The sequence below is a fragment of the Uranotaenia lowii genome, chromosome 3 (assembly GCF_029784155.1).
Source record: "Uranotaenia lowii strain MFRU-FL chromosome 3, ASM2978415v1, whole genome shotgun sequence".
In the NCBI taxonomy this organism is placed as follows: Eukaryota; Metazoa; Arthropoda; class Insecta; order Diptera; family Culicidae; genus Uranotaenia; species Uranotaenia lowii.
Genome location: NC_073693.1, coordinates 64,855,970 through 64,873,823, shown reverse-complemented (window position 1 = coordinate 64,873,823; position 17,854 = coordinate 64,855,970). Strand labels below are relative to the sequence as shown.

The following is a 17,854-nucleotide window of genomic DNA, read 5'->3' as shown; positions in this document are numbered from 1 at the left end:
ACAGTAAATGAGGACAGACTTTTTGAATGAAAAGGGATTGGTTTTGAATGACCCGTGGAATAAATCATGAGTTGAAGTAAAATTTCGTTGTCTGACGCCATCTTGAAATCCAAGATGGCGGCTTCCGCTGAACTTTAAAATGGTGTAAATGACTTGAAATCGCATGAAACCCCAACAAAATGGGTATCGGGTGAAAGGGCTAAACGAGTAGAAGTTGAATTTCGCTATCAGACGCCATCTTGAAATCCAAAATGGCGGCATCCGCTCAACTTTTAATGCTTAATGCTGACAAAAAGTCGCATTAAACCACCACTATACGGGTATTGGGTGAAAGGGCTAAACTAGAAGTCGATTTTTTTCTTTCCGACGCCATCTTGAAATCCAAGATGGCAGCTTCCACTGAATTTAAAATACTGTTAATCAATGAAAATCGCTTGAACACAACTTTTTTCACGTAATACTACATTAAAACTACTATTTTAAGACAATTTAGATCATTTTATATCATTTTTATTATTTTTCCATTATGTTACTAATGCATTTAGCACTTTTCTTGTTTTGTTTATAGTTTTTGTTTTTTTTGCCATTTATGTAGTTCTATTATTCCTATCATGCTTTTATGTTTAAATTGTATTGGTCTTATTCTTGCGAAAACTATAAGGTTATGTTGTTTCTGTTAACCGTCTGATTTAGGCACATGTGCCAAATTCGATGTTGCCAAAATCGAATGTTGCCAAAAACGAACGGGGTCTGTATTGTGGTGGTTTTTGTGGGATTTTCAGTCACTTACAGATTTTCAGAGAAACGCTAAAACAGATATTTGACTTCTATCATTTAGCCTTAGCACCCAATACAATATATTTGGGAGTTTCATGCTATTTTCATTCATTTACAGTATATTTAGGTTCAGCTGAAGCCACCATCTTGGATTTCACGATAGCGTCAGAATGCAAAAATAAACTTTTTATAGCTTATCCCAATTGACAAACACCCATATTTTGGAGGTTTCATGCGATATTCAATGATTTAAAGCATTTTTAAAATTTATAGAAAGCTGCCATCTTGGATTTCAAGATGGCGTAAGATAGCAATATTCGACTTCTACTCGTTAAGCCCTTCCACCCAATACCACCTGGGTTTCATGTCATTTTAAGTCATTTACTACATTTTAAAGTTTAGGGGAAGCCGCCATCTTGGATTTCAAGATGGCGTCTGATAGCGAAATTCAACTTCTACCGGTTGATTTCTTTCAACTTATACCCCTATAATATAGGTTTTATGCGATTTTCAGTCATTTACAGTATTTTCAAGTTGAGTGGTGGCCGCCATCTTGGATTTAAGATGGCGACGGGCAACGAAATTTGACTTCTACTCTCTTATTACTTTCACCTAATAACCATATTGTGAAGGTTTCACGATATTTTCAGTAATTTACAGCTTTGAAAATAAAAGCAGAAGCCGCCATCTTGAATTAATGATGGCGTCAAGCAACAATTTTTTTTCCTTCTATTTGGGCCCTTTCACTCAATACTCATATTGTTAAGATATTCATACCACTTTCGGTGATTTCAAGTTTTCAAAGATGATTTTTTTTAATTTTAATTCAAAACCAACACGCATAACTTACCAAAAATGGGAGTTCCAATTCAAATATGTGCTATCTAATCTGAGCGTGTCCTGTTTTGACATCTTGATCGAGAACTGTCACTAAGTTTTATGGCGGTTTAATAATCATGCACTGAGTGCTATTATAGAACATGCAAAAAATAGCTAGGAGCAAAATTCTAGGTTCGTGTTTTATTATAGTTTAAAAAAAGCATTCACAACTCTTTCAAAATAACTAAAACAGCATGTTTAATAAAAGTTTTATTAGCGTTTTCAAAACCATCTGAAAACATATGGTCGTAAAAAAATTATAAGCATTCTGCATGACCATAATAAAACCGCCATAAAACGAGCTGCACAAAAAAATGCCATAATTAAACCATGATAAAACTTCCTAATGCTAGTTGGCATAATCTGTGTTACTTGGGTTGGCCTCTATGCCAATGCTTTCATCTTTGGTGCAGGGTACTTTTTATCACATTTCTGGCATAGAGTGTGCTCCAATCGGCAATTCTGCAACCTCTTCTTTTGGTTGAATTCCAACAATTTTCACTCATAATTTTAAAAACCTTCTACATATATTGACATAAAAAACGTGTTGTATTTTTCACGTACAGTCTCAGATCAATCATGATTATCCACAATAACCGGGAAACTACGAGTCTGCAAATTGTTTTACCAACCATTTATTAGCCGAAGTTTAACAATTTGTTCGGTGAAATTGCCGGTTCTTCGGTAAAAATTAAGATTGCTCGGAAACTTTTTTTGTTACGTTAACTATATATTACCACTTTGTATAAACGTCACGCAGTCATTAAAAAATACCGAACATATTAACTTACTTCGTACCTACTTGAAAATTTGGTACTATTCACAGATTAACGTTGAATGCTTTTTTAAGATAGGTTGTGAAATATTACAAGTATCGTTTCAAAACATACCAAAAAATTTACTGGGATTTTTTTTACTTGCTTATTGCACAAACTTACCGGACAAAAATCTCGAAATTATCCTTATCGACATCACGCACCACGTATTTTCCATCGACGACGCTCGTCGCAGACGATCCACTGATCATGTGTGCCAGCTGAGTATTGGAATCGAGAATCGGTTTCTTCTCGGCCCGGACGCTGTAGTTTTCCTTGTTCCCGAGGATCAGAAAGTCTACATACATATCCGGATTTGTGAAATCACCGTCCCCCTCCTGATTGATCTGCACCAGAGGAGGCGCCGTCGGTCTCGGCTGTGCAGCGGCAGCGTGGTCTCCTCCATTTTCCGGGGAGGTATTAAACGGTCGCACCATGACGCACCAGCTGTTGTCGTCGTTATTGTTGATGTAGTCCTGTCCTGATAGCTTCCGTTCGAAATGCCGGAACACGACTGAAAACTGAAAGCCCGAACAACCGTATGTGCTTCTAAGCACTATTAATCACCGCCGCACGATAGACGCCTGCCTGCCGCCTTCCTCCTCATGCGCAGACCGTCCTCGTGCACCTGCACCTACGACGACGACGACAACGCGCTTCGACTGTTGGATTTCGCGTTTTTCGTTCGCGTTATCACCGGGGAATCGATACTGTTCCGAATAAGATTACAAGAGGCGGCTCTTCTTGGTTGTGTCCAAACGTGGCAGCGACCGAACGTCGACTGGACTGGACTAAACGAGCAGTTCCGATGAGTTCCTTCCAAATCGTTGGGCGCCTCGGCACTTCGTGCTTGTTTATCTGATATGATGATGCTCAGCGAGTTGGAAAATCTGTGAAAGAAAACAACAGGATGGCTGCGTTAGCGTATACAACATAGTCTACATATCTATTGGCATTTAATAGCAACAACGATGGGTCCCCGGAGAACAACAGGCACGTTTCGGTTTTTGATAAAGCTATTTTTTGTCGATTAGCCCTTTCGCGCTTTGGTTGCTGATGATAACAGGATTTCGCGATTTATCGAGCGCTTTTTGCGAATTTCATCCGCCGCTTGATTATTTTTGACGCGCTTCGTTGGCCGGTATAAGATTCTTATTAAATTAGCTAATTAGATGTTTCGATTCAAATGTCCAATCAGCTGATTGGATAGTTTTTGTTTGCTGGTTGATGTTGGCAATTTACAAAAAGGTAAAATGATTCATGGTTTTTTCAAGTGGATTTAAAGTAAAAGTTAATCAAAAATGTTAGTCACAGAATTGGAAGGTCTCAATCTTCAATCACAAGCAGAAAATTGAAGTTTCATGAGGTTCTGAACAACATAAATCAACGGCTTCGGGAATTTATTGTACTTCATGTTTTCAATACACCGCACTGCACTGCACTGCAATAATGAAAATTAACAATTATTCCGCCTTGAATATTATAATAAATAGGTTTATTTATCATAAATTGGAACCAGAAAAGCTATGAAAATTGAATACATTATCGAAAATTGACAAAGCGAACTAGAATTAGAGAGCTGGCTGAAATGAATTAGAGTTAAATTTTATTTAAAAAAAAAATTCATGAAATCTTTTATTTCGGAAAATTACGAGGCCGCGGTTTCTTTATCAGTTTTTGAAAAAATAATCGACAAAATTGAAAGCGCAACAACTTTATCCATTAAGAATCCGAAAAAAAAACGATTGTGATATTTCAAATAATTATAATGCCTTATTTTTGGGTCTTGATCGAAAAAAAAAAACATTCTTATGATTAAGATTATTTTATTCAAAAAAATGCCATTTCAAAACCCTTTTTCGGAAAAAAAAATTCACGATTTTTTGTTCAGTGCAAATCGAACTGATTATCTAGAACAAGCCTTGAACAAAACCCTTTTGAGTCCATATGGTTATATAGGATGTGCACTACACAGAAAAAAATAATGACTATTACGTGTCACTGAAATCGATTGCCTTTAAAATAAAACAACCTGTAATCAAAGAAACAATTAATTTTAAATTAATTTACACGCAATTTAACCGGATATCATTTGATATTTCAGCCAATGCCCTGTAACAAAAAAGAGCACGACATTCGTCGTAGTTTTACAGGCGGACAAAAAATTACGTGATGAAAAATTACGTACCGTCCAATAATTTTCAAATTGCAAGTAGGAAATTAATGTGTTCCTGGCAGCCCAGCCCATCAAAAAGAAAACGTCAAAAAGAGCGAGTCGTGCATTTTTTTGTTTTGATTTGGTTATTTATTGTTTTGTGCCGATGCAACTCCGCAGGAAAAGAGATTATTTACCGGATTTACCCGTTTTTTTCTTGTCGGTCGCGTTTCGGAGGACAACAAAGTATCTGCAGCAGCGGCAAAAAGTAAGGTGCGAATCAAAAAGTACGTCGGATACTTTTTCGCAAGCAGCAAAATCTGTTTTGATCCTGTTAAAACAATGGCCTGTACGAGTTCACCAGCTGTCGACCGCTAGTAACAGTTCCGTGGTTGTGGCCTGAGCTGGAGAGCATCGGGAACATGCATCTATTGGAATCGGGGCCTGCATCAAGCGAAAAAAAACATGATCTTCCAGATTCTGCTACGGGAACTTTTCGAGTTTGTACCATCAGCGAGTTTTATTCATTGGCATGGTTTAGCAACACGTAGACATTGCGCTTGTTGCACTACCGACCGGGGGATGACGGTAAGTCTACACAAATTTAGTAGAAGAGAATATTCTGTCAATATTTGACAAATCCAAGCCAAGTTAGTTACTCAATTTGTATTTAAATTCTCCCCACAGACCGGAATCTCGGAACAGCAAAAAAAAAATCATTACCCAGACGACCTATTACTTTCTGAGGAGCACCAGCAACATGTTCTGATGATCGTCAACCAGGTGAAGCTGACATTATCTAAAATGCATGGGGGTGAGTTTTCTTTAAATATTTTATTTTTACTCCAGAAATATAATCCCTTCTTTCGATCACAGGCAGCAGCTACGGTCGGACCAGGTAATGATTTTTCCGTTTTTCAAGTACCGCACATCTACGAGACATTGGCTGGCACACGTGGGTCAGAACAATATTGCTCCGATTGCATCGGTTGCCCTGTGATCCAACATTGTTTAAAAAACGACTGTAACAACATGAGCAACATATAACACCCCACCTGCTGTATCTGACGCTTAGCCATCATTTGAAAATGCTGACAATCGATCCATCTTCATAGTGACGGTATCACATAAAGGTTTTATTTGAACCAATATATCCTGTCTATTAAACACCGGGATTAATTTTGGCTGCTGGAAGTAAATCGAAGCGATTGTTTCAGGTAAAGCATATCGATTAATTTACTTATTGGAATAATTATTAAACAGCTATGTTGTTTTTTTAGGTTGTATCAACCAAAAAAGTGTGATCAGATGTACCACTAGATCTTGTAAATGCGCAATCTGCGCATGATTCCTGTATGGAACATTTTACGGATCATTGGTTCGAAAATGATAAATCTCGAACCATGAGATTAAGAAGTTTTCCATTGATGCTCGGGATCGTGCACCGTATAAACGGCACCACACCTGTAGCAAAACGGTTGGCGTAACTACGAAAAACAAGGTACTGAATTTGATTGCTCAATAAGAATCCAAAATGATAATATCTTCTTTTACCCCTTCTAGTTGCCATAAAACCGATGACGAGGAATGACAACTGGTAATTTCAAAGGAGGAGTCGAGCTGTGGCGTTTTGCTGCTGAATCCAGCAACTTGTACACCAACAATGCCAGTCTGCCAACATTCAGAGATGTAGGCTGTCTATTTCACTATTGACAGTATTTCAGTTTTTTTTATTTCGAAATTAATAACTACCGAAGCTTAAAACCCCTGATAAAATGAGGAAAAATTAATAGTCCATTTCCAATCGCTTGTTGCCGATTAAGTTGAAAATTCATGATAAGTAATGTTGCGAAGGGATCTGAAATATTGATAATAAAATAATCTATCATAGAATTGGAATATGGTTGCGTTTCAGTTGAAATCAGTGTCATTCGCCATTTATTTCATCAATAAATTTAACCTATAAATTCAAAGTAAGCATGAAGCACGGTTTGAAATTTCAGGCCTGTAATTTCAAAGAAACCTGTAAAAATATTGTTCACTGAAAAGTAAATGTCACGTGATTTTTTTCCGACCTGTAAAATTACGGTAAATGTCCTGCTCCTTTTTGTTACAGGATACTTGCCGTAATTTTACAGTAAATAATTTTTTCTGTGTAGACTGAGTCGATTTGGGGTCATTTTGGAATTTCTCAAACCCTGGGGTCTAAAAAGCTTCGTATTGGTCCAAAACTCATCCATGATTTTTTGCAAAATTTTTAAGTAATGTTTACATGAGCAAATTTGAACTTTTGGGTTTGTATGGGAAAATTGAATATTTTGTACTGAAAAATCAACATCACTTTTGTTTCGTAAGTGGAACCGAGCCAGCTTATGCCAATTTATAAACTTCCTAAAGGAAATTTTCCGCTGAACAACTTTGTTGAAGACCGTAACTTCGTATCTTATTACGAAAAAAAAAGTTATTAGCTGTTTAACAGGGGTATGTCTTTTCGCATTGATTAACAATAAATTCAATTGACATCACTGCTTGAGCCTAGTGAGGTGTTCCATGGAAAGTATTCACGCAATAAGGCATTTCCCCACTTGTCAAACGAACAGCTGATTTCTCATGTTTACATTTTCTCGGCATATCGTGGTAGGGTAAGCATAACAACAACATTAAGCATGTTCAATTACCATATAGTAACGAAATAAAATTTGCAATACAATTGTAGTGGTTTTGCAAGCGCACCTTGGTGAGGAGAATATAAACTCTTTATTTAATTAATTGTAAATTCATAACAAGTTGAGATATGAAGGTATGTTAATGATTTTAATTAAAACAGTTTTTAAAAGAAAGCAATGAACAGTGCTTATCGTCAAAGATCAAAATGGCGACCAGTTGGTGTTTACATTTTTCATAACAAAAACAAAAAGTTACCCTACCACAATCTGTCTCAGGAAATACTCTATACCTCGCTAGGCACTCTGCAGGGATGTCAATTAAATTTATTGTTTATCAGTGCGAAAAGACATACCCCTGTTAAACAGCTAATAACTTTTTTTTTCGTAATAAGATACGAAGTTACGGTCTTCAACAAAGTTGTTCAGCGGAAAATTTCCTTTAGGAAGTTTATACATTGGCATAAGCTGGCTCGGTTCCACTTACGAAACAAAAAGGATGTTGATTTTTCAGTACAAAATATTCAATTTTCCCATACAAACCTGAAAGTTCAAATTTACTCATGTAAACGTTACTTAAAAATTTTGCAAAAAATCATGGATGAGTTTTAGACCAATACAAAGCTTTTTAGGCCCCAGGGTTTGAGAAATTCCAAAATGACCCCAAATCGACTCAGTCTAATGGGCACTACAGAACTTCCTGTAGTTAGGTCTTTTATACTTATAGGTGTATAGATGTTTTAACCTTCCCATGCCGTTCGCAAAATATCTGTAAAAAAAAATTCGGGTCTATTTGACCTGCAGTTTGTTATCGCTCCCCTGGCCACAAATAATAACCGATTTTGATGATATTATATTCGTTGTTTAGGTAATTTTATCTAGTTTCTCAACGTTATACAATTAAGTCAATATGTTTTAGGAAATTACCGGTAGTCCATTCCGAATGAAAAAAGTCCAAAAAAAGAGCTCTTTTTGAAATGCTTATAACTTCTGAACGATTTATTGTTTTGAACTAACTTAACGATTTTCGAAATTTTTAAGAATTTACCTTTCTACAAATGTACAAATATGTGGGGGTCCAGTGGAAGGTTTGGCCGCTATCCCGGAACTTCCGGTAGAAAAAATTCATACTTCAAAAAAGACACCCAATTTTGGCTTTGCATCGCTGTATCTTGCTGACCAATGGACCGATTCTCAAAATTCAAATTTTAGTTTTTTTCCGTCAACGCTATTGTTATTTTCATAGAATATACTTTGTTTCTAAAAAACATCAGTTTTTCAATATATCTGAATGAAACTAACAACTTTTCTGACATTTTTCAACTCTCGCTTTGGTTGATGGGTTCTCGGGGTTTTGTCATGGTGATTTCTCGGAAATTTTCACTAAAACTGTCCACTTTTTATATACCCAGAGATTCATTGAAATCTGCCCTTTCGATTGGTATACTTTTTGTGAAGTTTTCCAAAAATTTGTAACAACGTTTTTCCAATACACTGAAACTTGTCAGATTTCAACCAGTCCAGCACACATTTTCAGACGGTTGGCGTACTATTTTAGCACCCCTTCGCGTAGTCTCAAGAGAAACGAAATCCTTTAGCTCTCCTGTCTCTCACCAAACTTACCTCCCAGCAGCAAACAGGAGGAATCGCCGTGCCGCGTGGCTTGTAGATTGAATTTTGATTGATGTTGCTCATGCCGATACCTACGTAATGAATGTTATATTGTAGGATCGTCATTGATTTGCTAATAAATATTTATCATAACCAATGAAGTGCTTCAATCTTTCTTTCAGTTGTATCACCTACTTGTCTTATCCGAATATTTTTAAAAAGTATTATTTCTTTCACTTTATATCTAAAATACAAGTGAAACTTGAAAATAAGGGAAGATGATATCTTCGATGTCCTGAGATTATGCTCTGCCGCCAAAAATCTATAAAGTACACTATTCATCCCTTTGAATCCATGATTTTTTCCGGTCTTGATCAAATCTTTATCTAAAGTATTGAAAATCCATATCATTAAAAATAGAATTAATTAGGGGAAACTTATATTCAGAATTCAAATTTAGAACTCAGAATTCACAATTCAAAGTTCAGAATACATAATTCTTGGTTAAGAAGAAAGTATTCAGAACTGAAAATTCCGTATTAGATTTTACATTCATATGTTTCTGAATTCTGCATCAGAAATCAAAATGCAGAATTCAGCATTCCGAATTCCAGAATTCAGAATCTGAAATCTTAATCAAACTATATTGAAATTAAGAATTCAGAATCTTGAATAAAGAATTTAGAATTGAAATTTTAAAATGTAAAATTTTGAATTTATAATTGAAATTTTTTAATATCATAATTAAATTGAGGAATTAAGCGTTTAGAACAAAGAATTATGATGAAAAAAACGAAATTTCTACGAGTTTTGATAATTTTTATAAAAATTATAAATTTTTCAAATGAAAATTCTAAACTCTAAGTTTTCAATTCTTAATTTATTATTTAAAAATCTCATTTCTGAATTCTTAAATTGTAACTCAAACTTCAAAATACTAAACTACGAATTCTAAATTCTAAATTAAACCTTAATCAGAAACCATAATCAGAAATCTGCATCTGAAATCAGAATCTGAAATCTGAATCTGAAATCTGAATCTGAAATCTGAATCTGAAATCTGAGTCTGAAATCTGAATCTGAAATCTAAATCTGAAATCTGAATCTGAAATCTGAATCTGAAATCTGAATCTGAAATCTGAATCTGAAATCTGAATCTGAAATCTGAAATCTGAATCTGAAATCTGAATCTGAAATCTAAATCTGAAATCTGAATCTGAAATCTGAATCTGAAATCTGAATCTGAAATCTGAATCTGAAATCTGAACCTGAAATCTGAATCTGAAATCTGAATCTGAAATCTGAAATCTGAATCTGAAATCTGAATCTGAAATCTGAATCTGAAATCTAAATCTGAAATCTGAATCTGAAATCAGAAATCTGAATCAGAAATTAGGATCTGAAATCTGAATCTGAAATTGGGATCTGAAATCTGAATCTGAAATCTGGATGTGAAATCTGAATTTTAAATCTGAATCTGAAATCTTAAGCTGAAAATTGAAATCAGAAATCCGTGAGTTCGAGCACAGTTGTACCGGATAAGTTTTTCCATGAGTGTCTGCCAACTGTATCGTTGATATAAGTCGCGAATGACAAAACGACTATAATAAAAACAGAAAAAAATGTTATAAAAATAATAAATTTCACAGTTGCAGAAGATTGTGCTTGAATAAAATGGATTAATGTATAACACCATCCATAAAATATAGGTACCTATGTAATAAAAAATATCAAAAAGGATTCAAACAATACCTACAAAAATAAAACATTTATTACGTTATCAGCATCAGCACAATTAATTACCAAAGCCATGCGGCGAGACGGCAGTTCCTCCTGCTGCTGGGTGGGGTGGTAGATTTGGTGAGCGACAAAAAGAGAGCTAAGAAATTTGTTTCTCCCGCGGCTACGTGAGGGGTGCGAGATTTGTACACCAACCTGCTGAAAATGTCGGCCAAACTGATTGAAATCTGACAGCTTTCAGTAAATTCGAAAAACGTTGTTACAAATTTTCGAAACACTACACAAAAAGTATGTCCATCGAAAGAGGAGACTCTAATGAATCTCTAGGTATATAAAAAAAGGCCAATTTGAGTTCAAATTTTAGAGAAATCAAGCTAACAAAATCCCGTAAGCCTACCAACTCGAGGAGAAGTTTGAAAAATGGCAAAAAAGATGTGAGATTCATTACGATATACTGATGAACTGAGATTTTTAAGGAACCAAGTATGTTCTATGAAAATAATAATAGAGTTGACGAAAAAAAACTAAAATTTGAATTTTGAGAATCGGTCCATTGGTCAGCGAGATACAGCGATGCAAAGCCAAAATTGGGTGTCTTTTTTGAAGTATGAATTTTTTCTACCGGAAGTTCCGGGATAGCGGCCAAACCTTCCACTGGACCCCCACATATTTGTACATTTGTAGAAAGGTAAATTCTTAAAAATTTCGAAAATCGTTAAGTTAGTTCAAAACAATAAATCGTTCAGAAGTTATAAGCATTTCAAAAAGAGCTCTTTTTTTGGACTTTTTTCATTCGGAATGGACTACCGGTAATTTCCTTAAACATATTGACTTAATTTCATAACGTTGAGAAACTAGATAAAATTAACTAAACAACGAATATAATATCATCAAAATCGGTTATTATTTGTGGCCAGGGGAACGAGCGCAAGAGCTCGGGTCAATATGACCCGAACGGCATATTATCGGTTTTTTTCATGGGGCCATTTCCGGTGGTCACCGGAACTTATCTGGTACTATAAATAGTGTATTCGGCGGCTCTGCATAATTGTTCCAAATTTCAGATTTTTCCGATTTTTTTGTCACGAGTTATGATGAATTGAATGTACGCTTCGGGTCATATTGACCCGAGCGGCGCGGGAAGGTTAATGGGGTTTATATAGCTGAACGTTGTTTTATAACGAAGTTTTGAATAGCCCCTCCAGTTTCTTTTTAAACTTAAATTGTTACTTGTGTAGGTTGATGTAATAAGGGAAGCAGGAAAAAGCAGATCGGATTTCCTTTTTTTGAACGAGGTACCCGTATATGTAAGTGACTGATATTCACATACATGTTTTTCTAAAAATTGGTGCTTGCCCAAAGTGTATAAAAAACGGGAGGGCCGCCACTAAAAAATATAGGCCTGAATTCCGCATAAATTCAAATTTTCCTTTTTTTTTATATAAAAATATCAGCAATCGCCAAAATTTTACCATTCAATGTCTTGAGCAACTAATTTCGATCATAACAAGAAGAAACTCGAATTCTTAAGCCTAGTCCACACTCGGCAACATGAACTGCAATTTCGGTTGCTGAGACTTGTTTTTGTTTACATCTTGGTTGCTGAAGGTCTCCCATACTTGTCGGGAGACTTGACACGAGCATCTCATCAAATGTAAACATAAACAAGTCTCAGCAACCGAAATCGCAATCCAAGTTGCCTAGTTAGTTCGTCGGGAGTCGATTCAAAGAAAATCTCGTTGCCTTAATGTTCTTGTCTGGAACGTTGATATGAAAGGAGCTGAGTAATTCCGGGCAGTCGATAGTGCTTGTGAAGATCTTGTTTACAAGTAAAGCTCGTGCTGTGGCTCTTCTCTCCAAAAGAGTGTCTAGACCAAGCAGTCTGCAACGTTCGCTGTAGTCAGTGAGCTCCTGGGGGTGGTTCCACGGCAGGAATCTGAGTGCGTATTGTTTGTTACCAAACCTAAATTTAGTTTTTTGTTATATGTAAAATTTATTTAAATATTTCTGTAATTGTCAAATTGTAAAAAAGTGAACAACCCTAATACGAGAAATAGCATAGCAGTGAGTTACCGCATGAATTGTTTTGACGCGGTAACTCACCAACCAGCTGATGCAACAACAACAAGTCAGCATAAGATCAGTTGAAATAAATTCTCGTGGCGGCAACATCTAGTCCGTACTTATTTGTTTTGTCGGTCGAGTGATAGCAGAATAAAGTGTTGTTTCATTTTGTGTAAACCGGTTGTATTGAATTGCGCTCTAATTCGCATCCGAAAACCCGCACTAGAAAGATTTGTGCTGTGTGTTCTTTGCGGACTGAAAAGGTGCAACCAATTCGGACCTCCCGGCCAAGCAGCAGTGAAATAGCACCGAACCAGCAGCGAACAAAACGACCCACCAGCGGTGAAGAATTTTGCGTTCTTTGGTGCTACTTTCCCGTACCGTTGGCGAAGCAACGGAAAGTAAACCCTCCGATCACAGAACCCGGTAAGCTACCCCCTGAATCCTCAACATTGGTCCTTCGAGCCGGATCGGAGGAATTCCCCACACGGAAGGTAGCGGTGAGTACACCATTTTATTTACTCGACGCGCTGGCTGCATCAAATTGGGCCATTTTGCTTGCCTTTTGTACTGCTGTACATTGTTCGACGAGCCGAAAAAGCGCACAAAGGAACCAAGCCAAGCCGTTTACACAAATCCATCAGCAGCTGTTAATTGTGATCGGCTGTTATGTTTATGCTCTACACCGGTCAGCAAAAATTGGAAAACTTGGATTTGATGTTTTTTGTTGATTGAAATTCGGACTTTGAATTTTTATTGGCGAATTCAGTCCTTTTGTACCTGAGGCAAATATTGGCAATATTGATTGAAATTATATGCGATTGGGTGTGAGTGGGTGGCAGTCTTCGCGAAAGAATTGTGTGTCGCGTCGGGAAGGATTTTTTCGTCGATTTTAACACACAATTCTCGGTTTCGTTTCGTTTTAAGTTTGATACACCGCGACGGGAAGGATTATATCGTACGATTTGTATCATTCTTCGTCGTGTAGAAGTGTAAATCCGCGACGGGAAGGATTTAATCGTACGATTGGTTTACACTTCCGCCGTCGTGTTAAAAACCAGTACATCGGTTCGGGAAGGATTTCGTTTTCGTTTTTTGTGCTGTGTTTTCGTTATCGTACAGTGGTGGTAGCAAGTGTCAGTGTTTTTCAATATGCCGAAAACCAAGTCAGACGAAAGAGTGGAGGATGCTATCATTCGTCGCAAGGCCATCCTGACAAATCTATCGGATGTTGAGAGGTTTACAAAGGAATTCAACGTTGATCGAGACACAGGGCGCCTTCAAGTTCGACAAGATTTAGTTGATCGGATCTACGACCAGTTCCAGAAAACGCAAACCGTCATCGAGAAGTGGGATGGACCAGATCGGCTTGAAATGCGTTTGGCTGAGAGATCAACCATCGAAGAAAGGTTTTGTGAGGTGAAAGCATTCCTGTTGAACAACATCCCGGAAAGGTTGAACAGTTCTACATCAGCAGAGCCGACCGCAGCAACCAGCACAGCTATGTTTCACCTACGCCTGCCCAAAATAGATTTGCCGAGGTTCGATGGTGATTTTTCGCGATGGTTGTCGTTCCGAGACACGTTCAAGTCCATGGTACACTTGAATCCAGATGTTCCAGCGGTTGCAAAGCTTCAGTACCTGCTTCAGAGTTTGGAAGGCGAAGCCAAGAAACCTTTCGAGTCCGTAAACGTTGAGGCTGCCAATTATCTTATCACTTGGGAAGCGTTAATGAAGCGGTATGATAACCAGCGGTACTTGAAACGACAGCTCTTCAGGGCAATGTACGACATTCAACCTTTAAGGAAAGAGTCTTCAAAGGATCTTCATACGTTGACAGATGATTTTGACCGCCATGTGAAGGCCATGGCTAAACTGGGTGAGCCGGTAGGTTACTGGGATACTCCGCTAGTGAATCTACTGTGCTACAAACTGGATCCTACAACTCTTCGAGCCTGGGAGGAGAAAACGAGCGACGTTAGAGACATCACCTATCAAGAGCTGATCGATTTCCTGTATTCTCGAGCGATGATGCTGAAAACGATCGTCTCAGAGGAGCAGCGCAATCTGCAAACGATTCCAGCTAGGATGACGGGATCCCAACCGAAGAAGGCGTTCCGATTACTGGCCAATCCGGTTGCGTCTGATCCAAACCCCGATTTACCCGTGTGCGTAGTATGTTCCGAACGACACCACCTGTTTCGCTGTAGGAAATTCTCCAGTTTCTCACCTAATAACCGTCGTCAAGTTGTTACATCTCATCGATTGTGCTGGAATTGTTTCAATTCCGGCCATTTAGCTCGAAGCTGTTCCTCCAGACACACTTGTCGTTTCTGTAATGGGAAGCATCATTCTCTCCTTCATGATGCAATCAAGACCACCACCTTCAATTCACTACCGAAACCAACGTCGCCTTTATCGAATCCGCCACTCCCTGCTCCGCAGTGGAGTACCGCTCCTCCAGATGCAGATCCGCAACCATCAACTTCGAGCCAACAAGTCTGTATGACTGTTCAGGCATCAAACAGTACAGTTTTGCTAGAAACAGTGATGCTTTTGGTGGTTGACAGTACGGGGAAGGAAATTCCGGTGCGAGCGCTACTTGATTCCGCTAGTATGTGCAGCTTCATGACGAAGAAGTTGGCCAACACCCTCGATCTCCGCCGTTCTACCGTTGACATTGCCGTTTCAGGGATTGGTGAGTCATCCAAGCAGATCAAGCGCCAGTTGACAGCGAAGATTCGTTCAACTGTATCCAAGTATGCAACGGAGCTAGATTTCTTGATCCTGAAAAGGCCAACAGTCTGCCTACCGACTGTGGACATTGATGTTGCTGCTTGGAAAATACCCGATGTCAACCTGGCTGATCCATACTTCTTCATTCCTGCGGACATTGACCTCATTGTGGGCGGAGAAGTGTACCACGAACTTCACAGCGGCAGCAAGATTTCCCTCGGCATTGAAATGCCGACTCTAGTTGAGACTGTGTTTGGATGGGCTGTATCCGGATCGGTTCCAATAAATTCCTCCGAAACTCCCCGGTTATGTCATCGTACGACCATCGATCGAGACCTAGAACAATCCATCGAAAGGTCCTGGGAACTCGAATCTCTGTTGCCGTCTCAAGCTCTGTCAGCTGAAGAAACAAAGTGTGAAGAAGTGTTCAGTGCTACCACCACTCGCGATTCGTCCGGTCGTTTCGTTGTTAGATTGCCACTCACTAGTGATCCCCTGGTACGTGTTGGTGAATCCAGATCCATCGCCGAGCGCCGCTTCCAAGGTCTAGAGAGGAGACTTAAGCGAGATCCTGCCCCTCGAGAAGCCTACGTTTGTTTCATGGCCGACTACGAACGTTTGGGCCTCATGATCGAGTTGACTGATCCAGTAGACGACTCTGTCCCCCACTGCTATCTACCACATCATCCAGTCTTCAAGGAGTCAAGCACCAAGGTCCGTGTTGTTTTTGACGCTTCGTGCAAGACATCAACCGGTTACTCCATCAACGATATGCAGTTGGTTGGACCTACTATCCAGGACGATCTACTGTCGATCATTATGCGCTTCCGAACCCACCCAATCGCACTCGTAGCCGACATTGAAAAGATGTACCGCCAAATACAACTGCACCTGGACGACTCGCCATTTTTGGCCACCCGCACCTTAAAACGCCTCGCTGAGGATGAAGTCAGTCGTTTTCCTGTTGCCACCCCAGTTTTCAAGAGTGACTTCTACGTCGACGTCTGTTTGACTGGTGCCGAAGATGTCGATTCTGCCGTTCAACTCCGCCGAAAGGCATCTGCTCTAGTTGTTTTTGCCGGTTTACCACTCAAGAAAAGGGCATCCAATGCTCCTGAAGCGCTTCGTGGTATTCCTCCAGAAGATTTAGCTGTATCCGCAATCCACAGCCTGCAGGACGATCAGGCTGTCTCCACGTTCGGACTTGTTTGGGCAACAACGTTGCACCGTTTTCGTATCCTATTCCCACTACCAGAGTCGTACCAAGCTGATTGGAAGGATTTTCACAGCACGCAAGATACAACCGTTACGATCCAAGTTCCTCGCTACGTGTCTTCCGCCAATGCCACTTTTTACCAATTGCATTTCATCTCGGAAGCGTCGGAGAAGTCCCATGGAAGTTGCTGCATGCGGTACTTCCGCTTGTTGAAAGCTGCTGCACGGAAGTCGGAAAAGGACCCATTCATGATGCTAACCACCGCCGATCTGAAAGAAGCAGCCTTCGTTCTGTGTCGTCTTGCCCAGAAACAGGATTTTCCTGAGAAGTTAGTCACCCTTGCATCGACCAGTCGCCTTCCATCTTCATCGCAGTTGAAGCACACCCGCATCAAACTGAATTCAAATGGAATTATTAGAATTGTTCTGCTCGTGAAACTCCCGCTATTAAATCTGTTGGCGAAGTATTATCATGGGAATTTACTTCACGCCGGCCCACAACTAATGCTCGCCACGATCCGTCAAAAATATTGGATCATTGGTGGACGCAACCTAGTGCGCCGCACATTCCATGAATGCCACACGTGTTTCCGAAGCAGACCGAAGATGATCCAGCTGATGAACGTGGGCAACCCGTTGGAGAACCAAAAAGCTGCAATCCCTGGGAACAACCAATGAGTAGAGCTGCACTCTAAGACAGCTCCTGTACGAAATTTCATGGATCAGGTGATTGCGGTTCCAATATTTTTAAAGGTTGTTTGTTGGTCTACTTGGTTCCCTTTTGCTTCCCAGAACCACTTGTCGTCGTCTCCGCCTGTATATTGCGGACCTCCCAGAACCAGTAGTCGCAGATTGCAGCCTGAATGAGTAGAGCTACACTCTAAGTTAGCTCCTGTATATCAATTTTGAAAATCAGGTGATTGCAATTCCGATACCCCCTTATTTTGTTTGTTGGGCTACTGGGTTCCTTCTTGCTCCGCAGAAATCAACGCTCCAAGTGTGGTCGCACTTCATCATTTCCGGCTTCGTGTGGTGGACATCTCCTCCCATCGGATTCCTAGCACCAGCTGATTGAAGGCAGTAGTCGGTGGTCGCAGCTTTTATGAGTAGAGCTACACTCAAAGTTAGCTCATGTATGAAAACTATAAGCACCAGGTGATTGCGGTTCCAATCGTTTTACTGTATGTTTGTTGGTCTAC

At 39.2% G+C, this 17,854-nt stretch overlaps 2 protein-coding genes across 2 annotated transcripts in view; one reads left to right on the top strand and one right to left on the bottom strand.

Moving 5' to 3' along the window:
• The window catches only part of LOC129751575 (BTB/POZ domain-containing protein 2), a 90,626-nt gene that overhangs the window by 16,869 nt on the left and 55,903 nt on the right, over window positions 1-17,854 (bottom strand). Inside the window, exon 2 of the mRNA XM_055747165.1 lies at window positions 2,595-3,361. Within this exon, the coding sequence (XP_055603140.1) occupies window positions 2,595-2,908 (314 nt within the window). The 5' untranslated portion in view covers window positions 2,909-3,361. The remainder of the gene's footprint in view (window positions 1-2,594; window positions 3,362-17,854) is intronic.
• LOC129752256 (uncharacterized) lies at window positions 13,857-17,333 on the top strand. The gene has a single exon (XM_055748041.1). The coding sequence runs from the start codon at window positions 13,857-13,859 to the stop codon at window positions 17,331-17,333; it is 3,477 nt and encodes a 1,158-aa protein (XP_055604016.1).